General features: G+C 33.3%; 1 protein-coding gene across 1 annotated transcript; it reads left to right on the plus strand.

The window, feature by feature from the left end:
* Positions 1-99: 99 nt before the first annotated feature.
* LOC133199589 (transducin beta-like protein 3) lies at positions 100-27,766 on the plus strand. Its single transcript, XM_061335420.1, has 24 exons — positions 100-180; positions 419-470; positions 944-1,039; positions 4,350-4,397; positions 5,747-5,824; positions 6,257-6,405; positions 7,441-7,611; positions 9,679-9,754; positions 11,285-11,384; positions 12,177-12,379; positions 12,538-12,738; positions 14,178-14,284; positions 14,413-14,611; positions 14,700-14,789; positions 14,929-14,997; positions 16,738-16,808; positions 19,333-19,489; positions 19,760-19,818; positions 22,344-22,447; positions 22,668-22,739; positions 24,404-24,562; positions 24,842-24,935; positions 25,731-26,208; positions 26,751-27,766. The coding sequence occupies exons 1-24, from the start codon at positions 161-163 to the stop codon at positions 27,072-27,074; spliced, it is 3,177 nt and encodes a 1,058-aa protein (XP_061191404.1). The 5' UTR covers positions 100-160; the 3' UTR covers positions 27,075-27,766.
* Positions 27,767-27,910: the final 144 nt, after the last annotated feature.

Raw genomic sequence — 27,910 nt, forward strand, 5'->3', positions numbered from 1 at the left:
CAGTCTGTGTGCGTCCTCCATCTTTTTTCAATTTTTGCATTGTAAGTACACAGAAGAGTTCCAATGAAACAGAGTTGTTCCTCTTGGAGTATGTTTGGAAACTTCCGGTGCACGTGTTTACCATAATCATGATGTTCATCAAGTGACAACAACTAAAACTATGACACAGCTGAAAGAAAAGTAAACTATTTTTTGTAATTTATCTAAAACCGAACTTTTCAAATTGAAGATTCACAAACAGCCCATTGATTGTTTTAAGATAGTGTTGACAATGCATAGATGCATAGTGCACATGTATGTGCTCATACCTGTATATTATCCTTTCAGATGTGTTTAAGCTCACAATTGTTGGTATTTGTTGGTGTTTTGCATAGGGAATATGTCCATTGAATTTTCAAACTGTTTTTTTAATTTGCAGTTTTGCTGTAGAAACAAAGCATGAGCCATTTTTCACAGGAGGAAAAATTTATGTAAGTAATATATATTCATAGCAGACTCGACTAATTAGAGAATAATTTAATTCTGGTTGTAACGCTGTATTTGATTGGATAAAAAATTTACTTTGTACCATATAAAATGGGTTGCCAACGTCACAATGACTTGCTTAAAAACATATCGATCCGCCTGACGTTAAATTCAAATTTTGAACAAATTGTAGTCATTTTTTAAGGACATGCAATCATCTTTTTTTCTGACACCAAATGAATGAAAATTAAATTATAAAGAATGAATTTAAAAGCTATCCAATTTATACGGTATATAAACTGGGTTGGAACATTTTACGCTTTTTTATAAACTGCTTGGCGGTTTATAAAGCGTAAACTGCCCCCAACCCAGTTTATACCGTATAAAATGGATAGCTATTAAATTCATTCCTTAAATAAAAAAATGTTGCCTGCACATGCGCCCTACATAATAATGATCTGCATGATTATGAATTCAGATTTCTAACAATGGCACATACATGTTTTGTGGATGTGGGAACAAGATTCACATATTGGAGGTAGAATCAGGCCAAACCAAATTCACATTATCTCAGGTTTGTTGAGCAATAAAAACTATGATTTAAAATATTTTTAGCATATCTTTTGTTATGATAGTTCATTTGATGAAGCTTTCTCAGTTTCAGCTGGCATTTGTCAGTGGTTGTCATGGCACACCCGAAATCCAACAAACTGATTAAAACATGTAAAACATGCAGTTATTAAATTTACAGACATCTATTATGCAACAGATAGACAATAGTATCTTGGACATAGTACTGTATATGGAAAAATGAATTATACAAATTTTTGGTTCACTGGAGCTTAAAGCTAAAGTGAGCTTTTCTGATCACATTTTTACCAGCGTCTGCCTCACAGTCTGTCATCCGCCTGTAAACTTTTCACATTTTCAACTTTTTCTCAAGAACTATTGGGCAAATTTCAACCAAACTTGCCATAAAAGCATTATGATTCCTTTGGCAAAGAGGATTCAGGTTTGTTCAAATGAAGGGCCACACTTATGGGAAATATCTAAGAATTAGTTAAAATTAAATGGCACATACCTTTCAAAAGTCGTCTTCTCAAAAACGACTGAGCCAAAAAAATTGAAATTCATGTGAAAGTTTCATTACATAGTTTAGTTTCAAGTTTGTTCAAATCATGACTTCCAGGGATAGGGTGGTCCCACAATAGTTGATCAAAGTTTTACATAAGAATATATAGGAAAAAATCTTTGAAAATCTTCTTCTTAAGAATCACTAGGCCAGAAAAGTTGAAACATATAAGTGGGTGGGGTGACAATGGGCAATCGGAGTTTACATAGGAATACATTGTATATAGGAAAAAAACTTTTAAAATCTTCTTCTCAAGAACAGCAAAGCCATGGTTAGTCATGTTAATTTGGAAGCATCCTCAGGTACTGTATCAGAGTTTTTGAAATCCACTGGTCCCACCAGCAAAACCGGTAAATATTTCAAAAGTCCAGTAATTGTCTTCATGTAATCGGTCCGAGCGACCTGTAAAAAAAATTTTGACCTTTCCGGAATTTTAACCTCTTAACCATGTTAACCTGTGGATGTTAAGTTTATTTGTGAGATCGTCAAAACAATTGAATCTGAGTGTATGATAGAATAAACTCAATTGCTTTTAGGACAGTTAGTTTTTCACAAAATGGCGGCGCTGGGGCCTAATTAATTTGGTAAAAGAAAATCAGACCCATTCAAATTACCCCCGCCATATCTGTGTTTGTTCAGTCAGGTGATTCAAATTATACAAAAAATGTTAATTGTCCAACTAGCTTTATTCGGATATAACGTATGTCAACCTAATCATCATTTCCCTTAAATATACAGAGTAATGATTATTGTTACATCAAGCATTTCCCCCACAACATTTAGATGTTTGTTTTCTACCCTAGACAGCCATGCATGGTGTCCACTGTAAATATCACACCACCTGGTTAATTCAGTCCTGGGATGTTTGACTCTCTCATTGATTAACCAAAAAAAAAAAAAAATAAGTAAATAAAAAAATCTCTGACCTACCAACCCCTTGATTTTTTTGGAATGTTACAGTAAACACACATAATTTTTTAAGGCCTAACTGGAATTAAAACAATTTCTCAGGTTTTTGATTTTTTTTTTTTAAGTATCTCAATATGTATGCTGATGGACCAGTGAATATTTGTGTAGGCCAGTGAATTTCACTAAATCACTGATCCGCTTGACCAGTGAATATTTTTTTATTTCAAAAACTCTGCTGTATATTCAAATATGTTCATATCATGACCCCTGGGGATAGAGTTTGTTCAGATCAGGTCCATCGAGAATAGATTTAGACTACAATAGGGGATCAGAGTTTACAATAAAGTATATAGGAATAAATCTTTAAGAGAGTGGCAAATATTAAGAAGCAAAACATACCTAAATTTTGCAGGATCTTTTTTTTTTGAATTATGAGCCCTAGGGTTAGGGTTGGGCCAAAATCAGAGGTTCAAATTTTACTATGCTTTGCACAGGAAAAAATCTTCTCCAGAACAGCAAGGCCATATCAATCGTATTGATTGTAATTGTAATACATGATTGTATAAAATTTATATAGCACTCTATTAATTTGAGTCCTCTATAAAGTGCTTTACAAGTAAAATATATCAAAAGAGATAATTGATATTGAAGCATTCCATGTTGTGTGGATTCAACCTTGATTAAACAATAGGTCCACATTATAAAGTCAACAATATTTTGAAATTAAGGCCATATAAATTTAAAATTTAGATTCTCATCCTAATTTGCTGAAACATTGGGGCGGGTGGGCGGATTTTATTTTTTATTTTTTATAAATGAAAGTATCAACAACACATTCGTACACTTGATTTTTACATTATGTTAATGCCAATATGAATAGATTTTATTGTTTTCATATTCTTTTAATATCTACAGAAGATTCTTGTTATAGAAAATTAAAATATTTATAGTTTTATTAACAAATAATCAAGTACATAGATACAGCACACGCCAAACAAAATGAGGTGCTGATCCTAATAAATTGCATATGCATGTTTTCTCATCGGCCTTTCCCCAAATACCTTATAGTTTTACCAACAACTCCTTCTGTTCTGTGTGGTATACAGATATCACAGATTTCCACTGTCCTCATACACTCAATCGTTCTTGAGACTTGACATGTTCGACATTAAATATATCAAATTTGCAAAACAGGATTGTTTAAATCTGTAAAATATTCTACTGAAAAGCCTAGGCCTGAACAGTTTTAAGATTTAACATTTCCTTAGCACTATTATTCTCTAAAGTCTTTGGACGATGTTTTTTTTTAAATGCAAAATCACATACATCTGGAGATCGTTATTTAAAACTTGACCATGTGTCATTTTCTTTGTCTGTTTTTACTTGGTTAAAATCTCTTTAAAAACTTGCCCATGCCAGTGATGGTATCTAGATGTGTTTATATGTTATTTTTGCTTTTCTGCCTTCTCATTACTGACAAATTATCTTTTCCTTACATATTTAAACTGCTTTTATTGCCGATATTTCTCCATTCTTCACATAGTTTTTTTTGCTATAAATAGCGCCACGCGACTTTTAATACAGACGGGAGATAACTCTTAAATTTTGACCCAGATTCTTGCTGAATAAAAATACATGAAAATAATACGTTTGGCACCGAAAAAGCAAAATAAAAAACAACGGGGCGGGGCACTTTGAGAGGGGCGGGCGGGGATGAGAATCTAAAGATTAATTTTACCTGGCCTAAAGAAGGAATTTTTGAAAAATAATCCACTGACTAGAACAGCAGGGCCAAAGTGACTCGGGTGAGTGTTGAGGCCCATTGGCTTTTTTTTTATATCAGGAAGAAGATGAAGAAATAACCCATTTCTGTCTATCTCCAAATAATGAGGTAATCATTCTGTAGATACTAAACCAATGTATACTTCTTAACTTGTATTTACATAATTAATAGGGATGTCAACGAGTACCCAGTTAACTGGGTACTCGATCGAACGTCCGAGTATCGAATACCAAAATCGGTATGTGGTTATTAATGGATGTATATTTTTTCATATTTCAAAGTGCATATATTTATTAAAAACTTTCCAAAAAATGTGATTTAAAAATGCACCGTCCATGTCTTCACAGTAATTAACGTCACCTACACCAGTTAATACCCGTTATTGCCTGTGGCTGTGTACATGTATATACAGTAATTACCAGGACCAATCACTGGACACCATACACAGATGTTTTCACCTTTTGTGACTCTAATTTTTGGATAGCTTTAATTATTTGTTTTCAATGAACATCGTTTAATTATGATATATTAATTATCCTTAGATTATTTAATTAGCTTACGGTAGCAAAATCAGACATACATAGCAGACATACCTCTACCAAATGAATTCAAAAGCAAAGAAATATTTAAAAGAAACCGAAGATTTAAAAAAAAATGTTAAAAGTCAGTTGTGCATTGTAAATTTATCTTGTACAGGGGAAACATATATTTAGGGAATCACTGTCTAGTTTGTTGGGTATGCCAGGGCATCAACGGCAGTGCAATTGGAAACATGGGATAATTTATGCAGAACGGGTGAAGTTGTTAATATTGAGAAATCAACGTACTTATCTTTAAAGTTATCACAGAGAAAACATTTGGAAATGTAATAATATATACGACTCGTGATCACAACAACGTCCATTCCCAAATATATTCTTTTTTGCTAGTCTAATCATTACAAAGTTGTGTCCTTCTCTTCCGTTGATTAAATTGTCTTCCTAAACAAGAACTGTAAAGCATTAGTATTTATTTGTGTATTAGTTGATCATGTCTTTTGTGGTTGTTTGATACATAAATTAAGTACCAAAAATCGTTTTCGTTGGGCTTGATGTTTATGCACATGCATTTTAAACAGGTCTCAATGAAATCAACAAACTTTTACATGTATACACTTTTTCTGAGTACCCGGGTACTCAATCGGAAAATCGGAGTAACCGATTATCAAATATTGACTGATTTGACATCCCTAATAATTATTGGTAATTTATTTTTTATGTTTCACAATATTCATACCGTGTTTAATTAACATTGGTTATTTGAAATGATGCACATTATTTTAACTTCACTCTGTGAGTGTTATCTGAATGCTGTTTTCTTTTAAGTGTCATATTATCTCATTTGGATACTAAAGTATTTAAACAGCTCTGTGTCCACTTTCAGTATATAGTATAAACAGCTCTGTGCTCCACTTTCAGTATATAGTTGTAGCCACAAAACACCTGGTTTTGAGACAGTGGAACTGGAAAGATCAGGTCCTGGTCAGGTCATGGAAGGTCAGTACACAAGCTTGAAGGTCATAAACCTTATAAGAACTTTTAAATTATTAGATTTTTTTGTTAAAAGATAGTCTGAATAAAAACATCTTCTTATAAAGATTCGTGCAATAAATAGATGATTAAGATTTGGCAGTGTTAAAAATAGATTATGATTTTTCTCTTCTGTGCCTCTCAGGTAGCTGTAGGTTTTACTGTCAATATGAGATCGCGTTCAGGGAAGAGAGGGTTAAAATCTAGGTCTAAACATGGCTAGGATAAGGTGACCCATAAAATATTCCAAAGCATTGAATGGGAGGATTGTAGCATTGAGACAGGATCAATTTATCATTACAGTCGCTTGCAGATATACTTAAAGCAGAGTGATAGAGCACCTGTCCATTGTTATGGTGACTTATGGCATTTGTTTCTAATTGTGTACTTATTTTTCAGGCTATTCATATATCCGCTGTCCTGGCAATGGACTTTGACATGTCCTCCACCTTGTTAGCAACAGGAAGCTCTGACACTACCATTAAACTGTGGGACATTGACAAGCAATACTGTACACACAACCTCAAAGGTCATACTGGGGTCATAAGGTGAGAGGTCACAGACACTGTAGTCCCTTTTTTTTATAGATAACTCTTCACCTGGGCTGTGTTCAATATCCTAGTGGCTAAAATCTTGTACAATTTGCTAGCCTAGCCATGATGAGCATTAATTCATACAGTGTGTTCAAAACATCCTAGATCTCTAACATAACAGCTAGACTAGCTGCTACGATCTTGAACACGGCCTTGATATATACAAAAATGTTCAACAAAACTTATTTAAGCAATTTCTACATGTATCTCAAAATCAAAGTTTTCTGTGTTTGTTTAAAAATTTATCCATAGAAATTATTAGAATTCGACAAATTACAATTTTTTATGGTAGTATTTTCATTTACATGCTAGATGAATGAATAGGGTGTTCAGTGTCACATTATTACACAGAATGTAACTATGAAATTGTTTTCTAAAGTTTGATATGAAAAGTTTGAATGCTCTTTAAGGATTGTATATGTATGTGTAGGGACTATGTACAGAAAAGTATGCTATATGATATTCATGTGACAGTTCAGGCCCATTGGGCATCTGATTGGAAAACTTCAATTGTTGATATTGAAAAAGCACTCACATCTTAAAACTATCAACTGTTAACTTACAAATTAAATTAAAATATCCTGTGTATGGTCAGGTTTTTTGAAAAAGAGGAAAATGAATAAATGTACAAGATTAAAAAAGAGTCCCTTTAGGGATCATTATCTTGATGTGGTGAAGTTATTTTGATGTGGTGAAGGACTTGTGTGTCTCAGTGACCCAGAGAACTATGCTGGCAGGAGTCACCCTTGCCAGACAGGTTGACAGGTAGAGACCAGACAAAATGTGATCCACTGGTCCTCAAAGGTTGGGTTTCGGGGATAGGGCTCACAACCCTATCCAAGAAAACAACCATGTTATGGAAACAGCAATACTGTCCTAGACACCACAGGGTGTAATGGTCAATGATTGTTAATGAAGAGTATTATCAAAATAAGTAAACAAGCAAAGATTGGGTTTACAGTGTTAACATGTAATTCCTGTCTTGACCAGCATGGTGAAATTTCACCCAGACAATGAAAAACTACAGCTGTTTTCTGCTGCTGATGATTACAAGGTCAAGGTTTGGGATCTAAGGACAAGCAAATGTCTGGTGACTGTGGAGGCCCACTTCAGTGTTGTCACAAGCATGGTCTTCTCACCAGATGGAACCACAATGTACAGGTAATATTTACTTCTCACCATGTGGTACCACTATGTACAGGTAATATTTACTTCTCACCAGGTGGCACCACTATTTACAGGTAATATTTACTTCTCACCAGGTGGCACCACAATGTACAGGTAATATTTACTTCTCACCAGGTGACACCACAATATACAGGTAATATTTACTTCTCACCAGGTGGCACCACTATGTACATGTAATATTTACTTCTCACTAGGTGGCACCACTATTTACAGGTAATATTTACTTCTTACCAGATGGTACCACTATGTACATGTAATATTTACTTCTCACTAGGTGGCACCACTATGTACAGGTAATATTTACTTCTCACCAGGTGGCACCACTATTTACAGGTAATATTTACTTCTCACCAGGTGGCACCACAATGTACAGGTAATATTTACTTCTCACCAGGTGGCACCACTATGTACAAGTAATATTTACTTCTTACCAGATGGAACCACTATGTACAGGTAATATTTACTTCTCACCAGGTGGCACCACAATGTACAGGTAATATTTACTTCGCACCAGGTGGCACCACTATGTACAAGTAATATTTACTTCTTACCAGATGGAACTACAATGTACAGGTAATATTTACTTCTCACCAAGTGATACCACAATGTACAGGTAATATTTACTTCTTACCAGGTGGCACCACAATGTACAGGTAATATTTACTTCTCACCAGGTGGCACCACTATGTACATGTAATATTTACTTCTCACCAGATGGAACCACTTTATGCAAGAAATTTTTATTTTGGATAACATGAGGAAATTACATTTTGTGGTAATGCAACAAATGTAAAAAAAAGTGCAGTGAACAAAAGCTAGAGAATTTATAATGGCTCTTAATTTAAAGGTGCTTGGACACAGATTTGAAGTTAATATTTTCTCAAGTTTTCGGTATAATATCCTGACTTATATGTTGCTATAGCATTTCAAACGAAAATAAAATAAAAAACTTATTTTATCTGGAAATTATTGAAACTACAAATTTTGGGATGCATTTGATTGATACATCCTAGCACTTTTATAAAGCAAACTTTATCCTTAATACTTAAGAAAAGTGAAATTTTTGTTGTGTATTAATGAAATATATTCAAATTATAATCCAGAAAATTCAGAGTAGAAATGTAAGAAAGCAAAACCAACTCACCAGTATTGTCAGTCCGTGCTCAGTGATGTGTGCAGAGTTTAACAAATTGAACACACCCAGTCAAACATAAACATTAACAATAACAGAGCTAGTTTCCTGTTTACAAAAACAGTTTAATTTTCACGGGTGTGTTCAATTTGTTAAACTCTGCACACATCACTGAGCACGGACTGACAAAACTAGTGAGTTGGTTTTGCTTTCTCACATTTCTGCTCTTTATTTTCTGGATTATAGTTTAATATTTTTCATTAATGCACAACAAAATTTTTACTTTTCTTAAGTATTAAGGATAAAGTTTGCTTTATAAAAGTGCTAGGATGTATCAATCAAACGCGTCCTGAATTTTGTAGTTTCAACAATTTCCAGATAAAATAAGTTTTTTATTTTATTTCTGTTTGAAATGCTATAGCAACATATAAGTCATGATATTATACTGAAAACTTGAGAAAATATTAACTTCAAATCTGTGTCCAAGCACCTTTGATTTACTTCAGGTTGTATCACACCAATTAATTGGATAGAAAAAAATTGTTTATATCCTGTAGCCTGTGTTGCTTACGTCACAATGATGTCCACTAAGGACGTATCAATCTGCTTTATGTTAAACATTTGCTCAATTTGAAGGCAATCTTGAGGGAAAAAATTGTCTTATTTTTACATTAAATGATAGAAAATTAAATTATAAGGAATTAATATACCAAATCTACCAAAGTTATATTTATATAACCTGGGATGGAACAGTTTACACTTTTTTAAAAACTACTTCACATTTTATAAAGCGAAAACTGACCCAACGTAGGTTATACAGTGTAACTTGGGCAGCTATTAAATTCATTCCTTAATTTTATAACGTGTATGTAGTTTGGTGCTGACATAGTAATCTATTATTTCCACAGTGGAGGCAGGGATCGCATTATTTCTGTTTGGAATTTAGAGGAACTGAAAGTCATCAAGGCTATACCTGTGTTTGAGGTAGGTTTATACATGTAGAATTTCTGCTGTGTTTGAGGTAGGTTTATACATGTAGAATTTCTGTTAATATATTTGAGGTAGGTTTATACATGTAGAATTTCTGTTATGTTTGAGGTAGGTTTATACATGTAGAATTTCTGTTATGTTTGAGGTAGGTTTATACATGTATAATTTCTGTTATGTTTGAGGTGGGTTTATACATGTAGAATTTCTGCTGTGTTTGAGGTAGGTTTATACATGTAGAATTTCTAGGGATGTCAATTTTGTCAAAAATTCATATTCGAATATTCAATGAAAGTATTCGAATATATTCGAATATTCGATAAAATGATATAAAAAAACTTGTTTATTTTACATATGCATCAAATTACTTTTATAACAGGTTTTTGAGTCTGTTTGATATATGATTTTAACACGTGTTATTAATTACAATTATCTGCCTAATAAAAGATATGATCATAATCTCTCATACAGTGTTTTGAAAATATAACCAAACATACCCATAGATAATTTTGTAGGTCATTAATTAATTAATTTTCCGATAAAGATTTTAAAATTTAGGAGTATGCACAGCCCGAGATAATGAAGTAAATGACACATTTATTCAACAATTGAGCCCAGCAAACTAATTCTACCAAACATATAAATTAATGATCAATGGAATTTATTTTGATTACATGTAGTACTCTCTTTACTTTTTTAGACAGTTTACGATGAATGTCATTCTCGATATGATTGTATTAAAGTATTAAATATAATGAAAGTAAGTTGTATCATACATTAAGATTTCTTGTATTCTTTTATACCTAACTCAAAATGAATTAATTTAGTAGATATGCTACATCTATAAGATAAGAAAGTAATGAAAGAAATATGGCGCTAAAATTTTATTTCTAGTAAATAAAAAAGGGATATTCCCAGCACTGTTCTTATGAAAAGTTATCAATCATAGTAATCCCTTTTTGTGAAATCTGAAAAACACCGAATATTCGAATGTTAAATTCATATTCGAATATCAACTCATCGAATGAATATTCGAATGTTCGAATATTCGTTGACGTCCCTAATAATTTCTGTTATGTTTGAGGTAGGTTTATACATGTATAATTTCTGTTGTGTTTGAGGTAGGTTTATTACAATAGCATTATGCTTATTGGACTAATTTGATGACAGCATAATGTTCACTGGAAATTTAATGAAAGCAAAATATTTATTGGAGAATGTTATCATATAAGCATTGTGTCTGTTGTCTGTTGATGTTTATTATAGAGTGTTTTGTGTGAGCATTATTCTAATTGGAGAGTGTTTTAATATGTCAGTAGCATGTTTTTTGATGTTAACATCATTTTTGTTGGAGAGTGCCTGCACTGATGTGGGGATGGGGCTTTTAACTATTATATAATAACGAGTGTTTTAATTAATGTCAGCAGCATTCTTATTGTTTTTGTAATTTTTATTGGAGTTTTTTAAAAATTTTGTCAAAATGTTGATTGGATTTAGTGTTACCTATCAGCATCATGTTTATTGTAGAGTGTTGAGGCAGTAATCTTGCTGCCCCCAGACCGGGAATTCCCTGACCTTGAAGTCACCGACTCAGGAGTTCCACACATTATAACAGCTGGCAGTAAAGGTCAGATTCTCAGAAAGATTTTCAATTTTTTCTCTTGATTTATTTTAAAAAAAAAAAGACCTCTTCTGTATAGTGTCACATTTACAGGTGTTTTAGGTTGGAGCAGAGAAATTTGTTCAGAATCATCTCTTTTTTCAACTATTCAAGGAATCGCTGTCTAGTTTGTTGGGTATGCCAGGACATCAACGATAGTTGGAAACGTGGGATAGTTTGCATAATGGGTGAAGCCTTTTATGCATAAATTATCCCACGTTTCCAACTATCGTTGATGTCCCTGGAATACCCAACAAACTAAACAGTGATTCCTTATATTTATATTTCTTTGGGAAATAAAATTGTATTTATAAATTAAAAAAAATGTTTTCTAATAGATTTAAAATACATGAGACCTCCCATGTTTATTTCAATAGTCCCCGCCCACTAACGTCAAACACAAAGACAGCCGCACAAGATTGACATGCATATTAGTCTCCTAACCTTTCACTTGGTGAAATTTACATTCTGATTTAATTATCAAGAAATCAACTCACCTAACTTTTAGAGTTATTACAGAGAAAACAATTAAAAATGTAAATATTCTCAAATAAACAGGAACTTCTAAATAAAAATACTTAGATGCAGTTAAAAACGCTTATAAGAAAGTCATTGGAACTTCAAAATTTTACTTCTTTATAATCAAGATTCTTTATATCTGTAATAAAATATAGTGAAAAGTCACCTATAACTGAGACTTCCTTATAAATGAGTTCTGTATAAAAGTTTTACTGTAGTTAGATATTTACGATTATTCAGGGACTTTGCGAGTTTGGAATATTGAAAAATCCAAGTGTGTACATGTAAGGAAGGAACTGATTGGTCGAGCTGTGAACAATGACCAGGATGATCAGAACATTACTCAGGCACTGTACAGTGATGCATTACAGAGTGTTGCCGTAGTTACTTTTGACAACAATATCACATTGTGTAGCCTGGAGGATCTGTCTGTCAAGAAACAGGTCTGTTTGAATTTTTAGACGGAATGTGAAAACTCTTCCCCCAAATTTTAAATTACTTATTTTATGTTACGCCTTTTCTACTCTTTCAAAATAGGAGCATGTAAATATGTCAACTCCAGAAACATGTTAGTAAACTGAGAGGTGTTTTTAATTTTCAGTTTTGTGGTAACACAGACCAGGTATTGGATGTCCAGTTTTTAGGAGCAAAGGATACTCACCTGGCAGTGGCCACAAACAGCGAGCACTTGAAGGTGTTTGAGATTTCCTCCTGGAATTGTCAGCTTTGTTCAGGGCACACGGACATCATATTGGGAGTCACTGTCAACAAGAAGAAAAACTTGCTGGCGACATGTTCCAAGGTAGGAAAAGTACCACATCTTAGAAAACATCATTAATTGATGTCACTGCACCAGAATACTGTAAATTATAATTACTTGATAAAAAGCAGTCAGTTTAAAGTGATTTATATGTAGATATCAAAGTATTTACAGTTACATCATAAAGGTAAGGTGCTTTTTGGTTTTGGGGCATTAAAAAATCAGTGGATAATTAGGGCCCCGCAAGGATTTGCGGGCGCCCTATAGTAATCACTCTGTCTGTCTGTCCGTCTGTCTATCTGTCCGTCTGTCTGTCTGTCTGTCCGTCTGTCATTCTTCCATCCACAAATTTTCTGTTTTTTTCCAATAACTTTTTTTGTAGTTGACCAATTAAGTTCAAATTTGGTATGTTGGTTGAAGAGGCAGTAAGACGTATTTTGATGCTAAGTTTGGTTCTCTATGTCATCCACTTTGGAGCTGGGGTGGTGGGGTAGATTCCTTAACTTTACATTAGAATGAATGCCAGGGCAAAGAGAGATAACTGCTGAGAATGTTCCTATTGTAAACTGTGAAAGCTGCAACTAGTCCCATGGGATTAATTAACTTTCCTCTTGAAGAAAATCCAAAGCATTATCTGTTTCTGTCAAATTGAGATTAATTAGCACCTGCAAATGAAGTTTGTTTTGAAGTTAAGGTCAATTCTGAATGATTTACATTCTCTGAAATGTGGATTTAAATAATGTTCATACTTTATTTTGGTAAAATACACAATGAGTTATGATTTTATTAAATTCTAAAAACAAGATATACATAAAGATTTTTTTTTAAATTTATTTATTCATTCTTTTTTTTTTTTGCTGCCGTATGTAAATTCAAGAATGCTATTAATTTCAACAGGTAGTCCAATAATAAACTCATTCTATCATTACTGCAAAAGTTTTTATTGTAAACTTGGAAGAAAAGGATGTGAGAGCAGTACAATTAATCCCCTGGGATTAATTATCTTGTCTGGGGCAGAAAATTTTCCAGGCTTATCTTTATTTGTCACTTTAAGATAAATTAACCTTTGTCTGCAACTGATGTTTGTTTTGAAGTTAAGGTCAAGCCTGGGTGATATTTGCATTCACTGAAGGCTGGCATTTTATAAAACACATGCTTTGTTCTTGTTTAAATATACATTTAATTGAGTTATTATAGATATGATGTTTTTTACTGCCTTATGTAAATACAGGGATACTCTTTACAGGTTGTTGGATATTTATGAATTATCTTGAAATTTGATAAATACAGTTGTTATTGCATATTCTTCTTCGTATATTTTTTAATTTTTGTAATCAATTAAAATTCTCATTCTATAAGCTGCACCCTTATATTTCTACCCCTCGGCGGGGCCCTTGCTGATTGGTCAGTTTTCTAGTTCTAAATGGATAGAAATTCATATCAGAGGTTTTGTGGACAGGATCTCCATTTTTTTCTTACAGGATAATACAGTGAGGGTGTGGAGATTTGACCCAGAATCCGGACATGTCACCTGTATTGGGGTGGGCCATGGTCACACACATATTGTGAGCACTGTAGCAATGGCAAGGTTTGTTAACAAAAATTGTTCAATGGTAATAACTCTGGTGAAAAGCTTTAGGTAATCTTAACTTTGGTAATCCTGCTGTATACAACACTGAATCATTGTTCATTCAGTATATATTCTTGTACTGGCAGTGTATCAGCTGGCTGGATCGTAAGTGGAGGACAAGATTTTACCCTGAAGAAATGGAAGCTGCCCCAGTCACTGGAGGGGTCCTGTACTGATCTGAGGTGTACTCATACAGAAAGAGTCCATGAAAAAGATATAAACTGTGTGGTGGTGTCCCCTAACGACAGATACATAGCAACAGGGTCACATGACAGAACAGCCAAGGTTAGATCATCTTTTAATTCTACTCCATCTTGAATTCTGTAGTTTTCCTTTGTATTGTAACTGTGTGTAACTTTGGTTTTTTTTACAGCTGTGGGATGCTGAATCCTTTGCTCTAGTCGGCGTAATGAGAGGCCACAAAAGAGGAATTTGGTGTGTCCAGTTTTCACCTGTAGACCAGGTAAAGAATTTAATCAATTTCCAAATGTATCTTTAATAATTTTTGTAAATCTTTGTAAGTTATTGTCAAGAGAATAAAGCTAAATGTTTGACTGTTTAACCTGATACTTTTAATGTTCTTACTTTTTTGTTTGTTTTAGTGCATTGCCACTTCTTCAGGAGATGGAACCATTAAAATCTGGTCTATACAGGGCTTAGAATGTGTTAAGGTGAGATCAAATTAGATAAAATTATCATTTACTTAAACTTTGTCTGACATTATTTAAACAAAAAATGGAGATACAGTGCCCACTGTCCAATCCGACAACTGTGCAATCCGGCACACTGGACTTTCCGACCTCATATTTTATTCCCAAAAATTTCTTTAAATTTTATATAGAACAAAACACTGTATATTCCGACCACTGTACATTCCGAATTCCGGCGCTTTTTTGTCATCAAAACTAGATAATTACATTATGATTTCACCTGGGTAATCCGACATAATTACACGGGTGTTCCGTAATTAGCCGCAGGCCAGGTGACATGAATGCCCCGTTTGGCCACAAGATTGGTCTACTTACAGAGTAGTTAATTACATGTAAGTTTGAAAGTGTTTATGTAAGCGTTAAATGATCAGTTTTTTAATTTAAAAAATTAGGCAATCAATTCTCTTTGTTGTTATCAGTTTTATTCTCGCATTTAAGAAATAGCATCCACGCGACAGAAAATAAAAAGGGTACATGATATTTTGATTCCATTAAGATTTTTAGCTTGAAATTAAAATCAAACATGCAGTCAGTCCTTCATAAAGCCATGTCCCGAAAAAAAAAAGAGTACGGCGCACGTAACATGTAGACAATACACAAGTTGAATTGTACATCTTGTCTAAAAGAAAAAGTTTCATTTCAGGGTTAATATACACTGAATTAAGCAAGGCTGTGCACATAAAGGATTTGCCGGAAGCAAAAATACCGCTTTAAGTTGCCCATTAAATTTTAAAATATTACGATTGTTTGATAAAAACCACAATGTTTTAGAGTTACGTCCGGTTTGTATGAAAAGTCACGTGACAGTATTAATAGCACAGTCTATGTTGAGAAGTAAACAGTAGAGAAAATTCGGAGAGAAATGTAGTGTAAAAAAAAAATAATAATACCACTGTGTAAAGAAGGTACATGTAAACGAAATATTTACTTAACCATCTACTGCTTTAGTAAAATGCTAAAAATTAAATTGCAACATCTCGAAGCGATCGGCAGTTCCATCTGTTTTGTCCATTAAAAAAACAAACACCGTATATTACTACAGAGTTTACTAATGCTCGAAGAAATGCTAATTAACGAAGGTATATTTTATACAGTAAAGAAACACACAATTATGCAAACATTTTGACAAAGAAATACACGTGTACTCTAAACCTAATGAAAAATGGTTTTTGAAGTCATTTGACACCAATCATAACGCTCATAAATATTCAACACTGGGTAATCCGACACACTGTCTAATCCGACATTGATTTTATTTCCCGCAGCATGTCGGATAAGACAGGTTTCACTGTACTTGTACTTACATGTATAAACCGTAATTCAGATTTTCTAGCAAATATTATAGAAGAGAAACTACTGTAAGTCGTTTTAATTCCAGTGTTAGAATTTCATGATTTCTGAAAAAGTACCAGTCGTGATGGTTTTAATTTCAAGCTGCAAGAAATTAATTTAAATTTTATATAAGCATTTAAATGTTTTAAAAACTAATAAAAGCATTCACGATGGGTTTATTTTCGCGGAAAATTGATAAATCGCAAACATAGTGAAATTAAAACCATCGTGATTATTTGCCAATCTACAGTATGTGCAGTATACATTGTACATGTAAACTAGATCAGTGTTTTTTTTCAGTCATCTGTCAGTTTATATCAATGTTTAGTGTAGCCAGCAAAAGTGAGAGTTGTTAACTTGTTATTTTAGACCTTTGAAGGACACGACAGTGCAGTGCTGAGAGTGACCTTCATCAACAGAGGAATGCAACTTCTCTCTTGGTAAGTCTAGAGACTGTGTCCTTAATGAAGTCTAGATTTGTTAAAAGTGGATTAACTTCTAATGAAAATCGTGCAGTAAAACTTAGTCATAATAATATTAATGATTTCTAAAACTATATATTAAAGAAAAAAACCAGGAAGCAGAAAATCATAAACTAAAAACTTAATGTTCTTTATCTTTTGAGACATTTTCCTTTGAATTTGTACCTTGATTTGAGATTCTGAATTTGTACCTTGATTTGAGATTCTGATTTTGTACCTTGATTTGAGATTCTGAATTTGTACCTTGATTTGAGATTCTGATTTTGTACCTTGATTTGAGATTCTGAATTTGTACCTTGATTTGAGATTCTGAATTTGTACCTTGATTTGAGATTCTGATTTTGTACCTTGATTTGAGATTCTGATTTTGTACCTTGATTTGAGATTCTGATTTTGTACCTTGATTTGAGATTCTGATTTTGTACCTTGATTTGAGATTCTGATTTTGTACCTTGATTTGAGATTCTGAATTTGTACCTTGATTTGAGATTCTGATTTTGTACCTTGATTTGAGATTCTGAATTTGTACCTTGATTTGAGATTCTGAATTTGTACCTTGATTTGAGATTCTGATTTTGTACCTTGATTTGAGATTCTGAATTTGTACCTTGATTTGAGATTCTGAATTTGTACCTTGATTTGAGATTCTGATTTTGTACCTTGTTTTGAGTTTCTGATTTTGTACCTTGTTTTGAGTTTCTGATTTTGTACCTTGTTTTGAGATTCTGATTTTGTACCTTGGTTTGAGATGTTTCCCTATGATTTTGTACCTTGTTTTGAGATTCTGATTTTGTACCTTGTTTTGAGATTCTGATTTTGTACCTTGGTTTGAGATGTTTCCCTATGATTTTGTACCTTGTTTTGAGTTTCTGATTTTGTACCTTGATTTGAGATTCTGATTTTGTACCTTGTTTTGAGATTCTGATTTTGTACCTTGTTTTGAGTTTCTGATTTTGTACCTTGTTTTGAGATTCTGATTTTGTACCTTGGTTTGAGATGTTTCCCTATGATTTTGTACCTTGTTTTGAGATTCTGATTTTGTACCTTGTTTTGAGATTCTGATTTTGTACCTTGTCTTGAGATGTTTCCCTATGATTTTGTACCTTGTCTTGAGATTCTGATTTTGTACCTTGTTTTGAGTTTCTGATTTAGTACCTTGTCTTGAGATTCTGTTTTTGTACCTTGTTTTGAGATGTTTCCTTATGATTTTGTACCTTGTTTTGAGAAGTTTTCCTTTGATTTTGTACCTTGTTTTGAGAAGTTTTCCTTTGATTTTGTACCTTGTTTTGAGAAGTTTTCCTTTGATTTTGTACCTTGTTTTGAGAAGTTTTCCTTTGATTTTGTACCTTGTTTTGAGATGTTTCCCTATGATTTTGTACCTTGATTTGAGATTCTGATTTTGTACCTTGATTTGAGATTCTGATTTTGTACCTTGATTTGAGATTCTGATTTTGTACCTTGATTTGAGATTCTGAATTTGTACCTTGATTTGAGATTCTGATTTTGTACCTTGATTTGAGATTCTGAATTTGTACCTTGATTTGAGATTCTGAATTTGTACCTTGATTTGAGATTCTGATTTTGTACCTTGATTTGAGATTCTGAATTTGTACCTTGATTTGAGATTCTGAATTTGTACCTTGATTTGAGATTCTGATTTTGTACCTTGTTTTGAGTTTCTGATTTTGTACCTTGTTTTGAGTTTCTGATTTTGTACCTTGTTTTGAGATTCTGATTTTGTACCTTGGTTTGAGATGTTTCCCTATGATTTTGTACCTTGTTTTGAGATTCTGATTTTGTACCTTGTTTTGAGATTCTGATTTTGTACCTTGGTTTGAGATGTTTCCCTATGATTTTGTACCTTGTTTTGAGTTTCTGATTTTGTACCTTGATTTGAGATTCTGATTTTGTACCTTGTTTTGAGATTCTGATTTTGTACCTTGTTTTGAGTTTCTGATTTTGTACCTTGTTTTGAGATTCTGATTTTGTACCTTGGTTTGAGATGTTTCCCTATGATTTTGTACCTTGTTTTGAGATTCTGATTTTGTACCTTGTTTTGAGATTCTGATTTTGTACCTTGTCTTGAGATGTTTCCCTATGATTTTGTACCTTGTCTTGAGATTCTGATTTTGTACCTTGTTTTGAGTTTCTGATTTAGTACCTTGTCTTGAGATTCTGTTTTTGTACCTTGTTTTGAGATGTTTCCTTATGATTTTGTACCTTGTTTTGAGAAGTTTTCCTTTGATTTTGTACCTTGTTTTGAGAAGTTTTCCTTTGATTTTGTACCTTGTTTTGAGAAGTTTTCCTTTGATTTTGTACCTTGTTTTGAGAAGTTTTCCTTTGATTTTGTACCTTGTTTTGAGATGTTTCCCTATGATTTTGTACCTTGTTTTGAGACATTTTCCTTTGATTTTGTACCTTGTTTTGAGATTCTGATTTTGTACCATGTTTTGAGATTGTGATTTTGTACCTTGTCTTTCAGTGGCTCTGATGGCCTTATGAAGATCTGGGTGATAAAAACCAGTACCTGTGTCTCAACAATGGATGAACATGAGGATAAAATCTGGTCCATTACTGTCAATAAAGAGGAGGATCACGTAGTAACAGGGGGAGCGGACTCCAGTATTATACTATGGAAAGTAAGTGCACAGTCGAGAGAAGTGTCACATAATCAATATTTGAGACTCCTCATTTTTGATGATGTGACATTTAGTTTTCCTAGCAAAAACAAGTCACAATATTAATACAATGTACTTTAGACATGAATCTGTCAGCATTTTTGTGGCTGAATATTTAATTATTCAGAGCAAAAACATTTCTTTGGCTTAGAAATTTGAAAAAAAAAGTTTCTAGCAGATAACATTTGGTCTTTAAATCTGATTATAATACACTATTTCATTAACTTTTAGGATGTAACTGGAGAAGAGGTGCAGAAGAAACAAACAGAGAGAGAGGAATTTATACTTAAGTTAGTGTCACATACCACAGTCAAACTTGTCTATTTTATCCTTTGTTAGTGTGACATACTACAATCAAACTTGTCTATTTTATCCTTTGTTAGTGTCATATACTACAATCAAACTTGTCTATTTTATCCTTTGTTAGTTTCACATACTGCAATCAAACTTGTCTATTTTATCCTGTGTTAGTGTCACATACTACAGTCAAACTTGTCTATTTTATCCTTTGTTAGTGTCACATACTACAATCAAACTTGTCTATTTTATCCTTTGTTAGTGTTACATACTACAGTCAAAATTGTCTAAATTTTATACTTAAGTTAGTGTCACATAGTCAAACTTGTCTATTTTATCCTTTGTTAGTGTCACATACTACAGTCAAACTTGTCTATTTTATCCTTTGTTAGTGTCCCATACTACAGTCAAACTTGTCTATTTTATCCTTTGTTAGTGTCCCATACTAGAGTCAAACTTGTCTATTTTATCCTTTGTTAGTGTCCCATACTACAATCAAACTTGTCTATTTTATCCATTGTTAGTGTCACATACTACAATCAAACTTGTCTATTTTATCCTTTGTTAGTGTCACATACTACAATCAAACTTGTCTATTTTATCCTTTGTTAGTGTCACATATACAATCAAACTTGTCTATTTTATCCTTTGTTAGTGTCACATGCTACAGTCAAAATTGTCTAAATTTTATACTCAAGTTAGTGTCACATACTACAGTCAAACTTGTCTATTTTATCCTTTGTTAGTGTCACATACTACAGTCAAACTTGTCTATTTTGTCCATTGTTAGTGTCACATACTACAATCAAACTAAACTTGTCTGTCTATTTTATCCTTTGTTAGTGTCACATACTACAATCGAACTTGTCTATTTTATCCTTTGTTGGTGTCATATACTGCAATCAAACTTGTCTATTTTATCCATTGTTAGTGTCACATACTACAGTCAAACTTGTCTATTTTATCCATTGTTAGTGTCCCATACTACAGTCAAACTTGTCTATTTTATCCTTTGTTAGTGTCCCATACTACAGTCAAACTTGTCTATTTTATCCATTGTTAGTGTCACATACTACAATCAAACTTGTCTATTTTATCCTTTGTTAGTGTGACATACTACAGTCAAACTTGTCTATTTTATCCATTGTTAGTGTCACATACTACAATCAAACTTGTCTATTTTATCCTTTGTTAGTGTCACATACTGCAATCAAACTTGTCTATTTTATCCTTTGTTAGTGTCACATACTACAGTCAAACTTGTCTATTTTATCCTTTGTTAGTGTCACATACTACAGTCAAACTTGTCTATTTTATCCTTTGTTAGTGTCACATACTACAATCAAACTTGTCTATTTTATCCTTTGTTAGTGTCACATACTACAGTCAAACTTGTCTATTTTATCCTTTGTTAGTGTCACATACTACAGTCAAACTTGTCTATTTTATCCATTGTTAGTGTCACATACTACAGTCAAACTTGTCTATTTTATCCATTGTTAGTGTCACATACTACAATCAAACTTGTCTATTTTATCCTTAAGTCAGTGTCACATACTACAGTCAAACTTGTCTATTTTATCCTCTGTTAGTGTCACATACTACAGTCAAACTTGTCTATTTTATCCTTTGTTAGTGTCACATACTACAGTCAAACTTGTCTATTTTATCCTTTGTTAGTGTGACATACTACAATCAAACTTGTCTATTTTATCCTTAAGTCAGTGTCACATACTACAATCAAACTTGTCTATTTTATCCTTTGTTAGTGTCACATACTACAATCAAACTTGTCTATTTTATCCTTTGTTAGTGTGACATACTACAGTCAAACTTGTCTATTTTATCCATTGTTAGTGTCCCATACTACAGTCGAACTTGTCTATTTTATCCTTTGTTGGTGTCACATACTGCAATCAAACTTGTCTATTTTATCCATTGTTAGTGTCACATACTACAGTCAAACTTGTCTATTTTATCCATTGTTAGTGTCCCATACTACAGTCAAACTTGTCTATTTTATCCTTTGTTAGTGTCACATACTACAGTCAAACTTGTCTATTTTATCCTTTGTTAGTGTCCCATACTACAGTCAAACTTGTCTATTTTATCCTTTGTTAGTGTCACATACTACAATCAAACTTGTCTATTTTATCCATTGTTAGTGTCACATACTACAATCAAACTTGTCTATTTTATCCTTTGTTAGTGTCACATACTACAATCAAACTTGTCTATTTTATCCTTTGTTAGTGACACATACTGCAGTCAAACTTGTCTATTCTGGACACCACTGCTTTTTAAGAAATTGGTGGATTAGGCAACATTCCAGATTAAACAACGTTTAAAAAATGAATTTACTGAAAGAGCGAAAAATTTACATCATACTAGGCAAGATTTTGAAATACACAATATCTGGATTAGACAAGTTTTACTGTATATGTCTTAGAAGTCCTCTATGGAATTAATGGCTCTAAAAACTCTGATATACATTTACATGAACACTTCTTTTTTGTAGAGAGCAAGAGTTGAGTAATTTGCTCCATCAGAAGAAGTACTTGAAGGCTATAGGTCTGGCGATCACCCTAGAACAACCCTTTAGAGTTCTCAGTATTATTAAAGGTAAACACAAAAACTATCAGGTCATAATAGGTAACTCATGTGCATGATAAACAACAGTCATGTCAATGCACATTTTGTAAAATAATTTCCATTTTATTATTCAGTACTGTGTATGTTATTTTTTTTTAAAACCAAAGAAATCTGACATCATTTAAAAGTTCTCGTAGTGATGATGATTAAAAGAGAAATAGCATGCTCAATTTTAAAATTTGTGTTTTAGAAATTCTTTATAATCCTAATGGAAAAACAGAACTGGAGACAACTCTTCAAAAACTGAGGCTTGATCAAATAGGTAAGGGGTGAAAAGCCAGATAAGGGCATATTATCAGTGAGCTTCTGTTTATTCTAAATATTTTTAATTTTTGAAATTTGATGATAGAGTTAATCTTCATTCATGTACATGGCTGTAAATTGCAATGAGACTGTACAGTGGTTTACAGCTGTAAATATCTTCTGTGGATGATTTTTCTCCATGTATCATTTTGAAAGGCATTGTATCAGTGTTTGTCCATGATAAATATATGTACAGTGGGACTGCGTTTATCCGGACGCCATTTATCCGGACACTTCACAATCCGGACGATATTTTTGGGAACCAATTTTTTTCCACGTTATTTTGTCTTATTTATCAGGAAATTCGCGTTTCGCATCCAGACGGTCGATTTCTACTACAAAACGTAATAGTTCATTGAAAAAATGACTCATTTATCTGGATGGTAATTTTTCAAGAAACGACTTTTTTCACACTTATCTTGCAGTAGTGTTAATGTTGTAAAAACATTGGCATTGCAGTTTAAAATTCTTCTTTAAAATTCTTCTTCTCAAGAACAGCGAAGCCATGTTTAGTCATATTGATATGGAAGCTTTCTCAGGTATTGTAGATTCAAGTTTGTTCAAATCATGACCCCTAGGGGTAGGATGGGGCCACAATGAGGGATCAAAGTTTTACATAGGAATATAAAGGAAAAAATCTCTTTCTCAAGAACAGCAAAGCCATGTTTAGACATATTGATATGGAAGCATCCTCGGGTAGTGTAGATTGAAGTTTGTTCAAACGATAACCCAATGGGGTAGGGAGGGGCCACAATGGGGTATCAATTTTTTACAAAGGAATATATAGGAAAAAATCTTTAAAAATCTGCTGCTCAAGAACAGCAAAGCCATTTGTTATATTGATATGGAAGCATCCTCAGGTAGTTTAAAATTCAAGTCCCCCCACCTGTAAACTTTTCAATACTGAATTGATTTGTGCTTTTTCCTATCCATTATGTTCAGGTGAGCGATGTGGCCCATGGGCCTTTTGTTTTGAATGTTTTATGCAGTTAGGTATAATGTGCAGATATGGGCCTAGTCTCAAAGAATGTTGAGTAAACAGGGAAAAGTTACATGAAACTTTTTTAGAAAAAAAATATTTTGTCAAATATATGAAACTACATTTACTTACATTGTAATAGAATGTATTAAATAATGGTGTCTGTGGTGTAATCGGTAGTGCGTTGGACTGACAGTCTCAGGAATGTGAGTTCGATCCCCGGTGTGGGCACTAATGGATTTTTTTCAGAAAAAGAAGCCATGCACTATTTCTGCATAGTATGCTTAAACTTTATAAATCCTTGGAACAGTATGCAAAATAGTTGGATATTGATTATACAGAGACAAATTGACATGAAGCATAATAACTATATATATATATATATATATATATATATATATATATATATATATATATATATATATATATATATATATATATATATATATATATATATATACACTTCTTTTTGCTGTAGATTTTTAATTTGAGCACTATCCCCTCTTTTTGCTGTAGATTTTTAATTTGAGCACTATCCCCGCTATATACCCGGTACTGTATGATGCAGTGTTTGATCTAAAGTGCTCAACTGTACTGCATACATGTACACTTTAGTGCAGTATATGACTTTGCTTTATTTTTAGATTCGGTTTTGCGGTTTGCCAGTGAATGGAATACAAACAGCAGACATTGTCATGAGGCTCAGTTTGTCCTCCATACAGTCCTGAGGACATACCCTCCAGAGGAAATCCTCAAGTTTTCTAACATCAAGTCTACCATGGAAGCTCTCATACCATACACAGGTACTTCAATTCTTGTTAAAGTTGGTGAAGATGATAATTCTGCTGATAGTATTATGAATTTTGCTAAGAAGTATTTTCTGATTTCCATTTTTATTTTGAGAGTTTTACCAAAATTTTGGAGTCATTTCACTTTGTTTTGCCAAGTAATTCACATATGAAAATTTATATAAGTTATAGATACTGAAAACAATCATTTGAATATGATAAATTGACTCAACAGTAGGCAGTAAAGCTGTACTATTTGTCAGTTCTTTGTAAGTTCTCAATGTTGTTTGACAGAGCGCCACTTCCAGAGGATGAACCGCCTATTACAACAGGCCATGTTCCTCGAGTTTACCTGGGGATGTATGAGGAGGGCAACGGAAAAAGCAAGGTCAGTACCCAAGTCAATACCATAGTAAATACTGTGTCAGTACCAAGATCAGTACCCAAGTCAGTACCATAGTAAATACTGAGTCAGTACCAAGGTCAGTACCCAAGTCAGTTCCATGGTAAATACTGAGTCAGTTGCATAGTAAAAACTGAGTCAGTACCATGGTCAGTACCATAGTAAATACTGAGTCATTACCATGGTCAGTACCCAAGTCAGTTCCATGGTAAATACTGAGTTCGTATCATGGTAAATACTGAGTCAGTACCATGGTCAGTACCCAAGTCAGTACCATGGTAAATACTGAGTCAGTACCATGGTAAGTCATTACCATGGTCAGTACCCAAGTCAGTACCATGGTAAATACTTCAGTACCATGGTAAATACTAAGTCAGTACCATGGTCAGTACTCGATTCAATACCACTGTCAGTACAAGAGTCAATACCATGGTCAGTGCTTGAGTCAATATCACAGTCAGTACCTGAGTCAATAAATGTAGCACAGTCGAGTCAGTATCACGGTCAGTACTCAAGTCAATATCATGGTCACTACACAATTCAATACCATGGTCAGTCAAGTCAATAGCATGATCAGTACTCAAGTCAATACAACGGTCAATACAAGTGTCAATACATACCGGGTAAGTCAATACCATGGCCAGTGCTCGAGACATTGCAACGGTCTGTACTTGAGTCAATACAAAGGCAGTACACAAGTCAATACAAATGGTATGAAAAGTATACACTGGTACTTGAATATAAGGTATTTAAAATGAATATCAGTGTTTCTTGTTGTAGGCCAATGGAGGATTTAGAGCATATCACATCAGAAGGACAAGATTGTATGCTGATTACAGAGTCAGCAAAGATACCAGAGGAGGAGAGGGGAGATAAATCATCATCAGAGAGTGATTTAGAGAGTGATAAATCAGATTCAGCAAATTCAGAAGAGGATTCAGAAGGAGAATCCATGGAGAAAAAAATCAAGGAACAAGAGTCTAGTGATTCAAACAGTTGTGAATCTGACATTGAGAATACGACACCATCAGCTCTGATGAATGAGCCACAAGAAACTGACAAGACATCTGAGAAAAGGGAGGAGTCACAGGTGACAGACACATCATTACAGAAAAGGGAGAAGTCACAGGTGACAGGCACATCATTACAGAAAAGGGTGGAGTCAAATACAGCTTCATCAAGTGACTCCGATTCGGAAAATGAATCTTCTGAATCCAGTGTGGATGTCCCTCCAGTTACATCCATTCAAACAACAGAGGTGAAACTTAATTATGACATATCTTTTTTGTTTTGTACACATATTTATTAATTTTTTTTTTTCATTAATTCACCTAAAGTTAAGAATTTTATATACTCGCCTATAAGTTGGTACACTTATAAGTTGGTTGTGTTTTTTATATTTTTTTTTTGCCGGAATCTGTGGCTAATTACAGATTAATGTACTAAATGTATTTAGCTGTGTGTTCAAAGTATGTTTTGGGGTATATTTGATTTGAAATTAACAATTTATAACGAATTACGGGGAGGGGGGGGGGGCAACTTCTTTCAATACCAAATTTTATTCATACCCTTCCCTTTTCATACCCTACTACATTACCCTTCTTTGACTATACTGCAACAAAAAGTGGGGGGGGGGGGGGGGGGGGGGGCGACCTTTCAATTGTAAAAACTTGTGTTTGGAAAAAAGTGGAGAGGGGGCATATACAGTATGTGAACCTTTATAAAAGAGCAGTTTATTTTATTTTGCCATGGTTTGTGATCCTTATCTCTCAAAGTTATATAATGTTTCATGTTTTTTAGGGAGATAGTAATTTAGCACAAGAGACATTCCAAGTCAACACGAGGTTGAGAAGATCACAGCAGATACTGGTAAATAGTGCAAAACAGAACACAACAATAAAAGAAGTCCAGCAAACCATGAGGGTCAAATCAAGTAGGAAGAGGTCACAGCAGGTGGAGCGTGACGAAGAGGAACAGATGGAAACTAGACAGAAATATGTGAAGAAACCAGAGAGGGGACAGAGAACCAGTCAAACTGTGAAACCTGAACTTGTAACAAACAGTGCCAAAAAGTTAAAACAACCACTCACAAGGTCCAAATTACTAAAACAAAAAGGGAGATAACTGAGCTTAATGGGCTTTATTTTTACCATAATGTTTTTTTTAAACTACGGTATGTTATGAATATTATAGGTACAGGTATCAAATTTTATCCATGTACCAGTACATATTTGTTTTGGAATTATGCATTTCTAAAAAGATGTACAGTAAAACTTGGATATATAGAAAAGTCCTGTGAATTTATTTAACTATGTACATAATTTCTTATACCAACAAATTACAAAAAATTTGCAATATACATGTTTCCTTTAAGTATGACTACTGAATATGTATTAAATTCAAGACTTACCCTGGAGTACAAAACTTTTCACATGAATATAGGTATAGGTATAAATATTTATGAAAATAATATCAGTTCAGTATTTTAAATTTTGAGGTCTTAAAAATTTGCTAAAAAGATGTAAATTTCATTGTTTTTAACTTCTACAAGACAAAAAATCAGTTTGCTAAATCCGTAAATTTGCTATATCAGAGTTCACTATAACTGTAAAATTTACAAAGAATTCTTTAAAAAAAATTTTGGGGATTCAGAAATATTCACTTAATCTGTAATTTTGCTACATCCATGTTTGTATTGAGGGATTTTTACTGTACATGATATTACACATATAATGAAACAACTTGAAGTTGATTAAATTTGTTAAGTTTGTTATGTTAATGTATACACTCAAAGTAAAAATACATGTGTACCTCAAGCCTTTGTTACTAATTTTCAATGACTTCCTCCAGCAGTCTCAGAGAGTGATAAACAGAGAAACACTTCTGACATACGACTTACCCAGTATCTTGATCTCCCAGCAAATAATAGAAATATATGGCTAAAGAAGATGTTAGCTTCA

Source organism: Saccostrea echinata, unplaced genomic scaffold (genome assembly GCF_033153115.1).
Source record: "Saccostrea echinata isolate AGI-Se365-2 ecotype Australia unplaced genomic scaffold, CSIRO_AGI_Sech_v1 ptg000034l, whole genome shotgun sequence".
Lineage (NCBI taxonomy): Eukaryota > Metazoa > Mollusca > Bivalvia > Ostreida > Ostreidae > Saccostrea > Saccostrea echinata.

Coding starts and splice junctions, on each gene's coding strand:
- LOC133199589 (XM_061335420.1), top strand. CDS start 161: ATGACACAGCTGAAAGAAAA. Junction 12,739..14,177: donor TGCTGGCGACATGTTCCAAG/GTAGGAAAAGTA, acceptor TTTTTCTTACAG/GATAATACAGTGAGGGTGTG. Junction 14,285..14,412: donor AGCACTGTAGCAATGGCAAG/GTTTGTTAACAA, acceptor TTGTACTGGCAG/TGTATCAGCTGGCTGGATCG.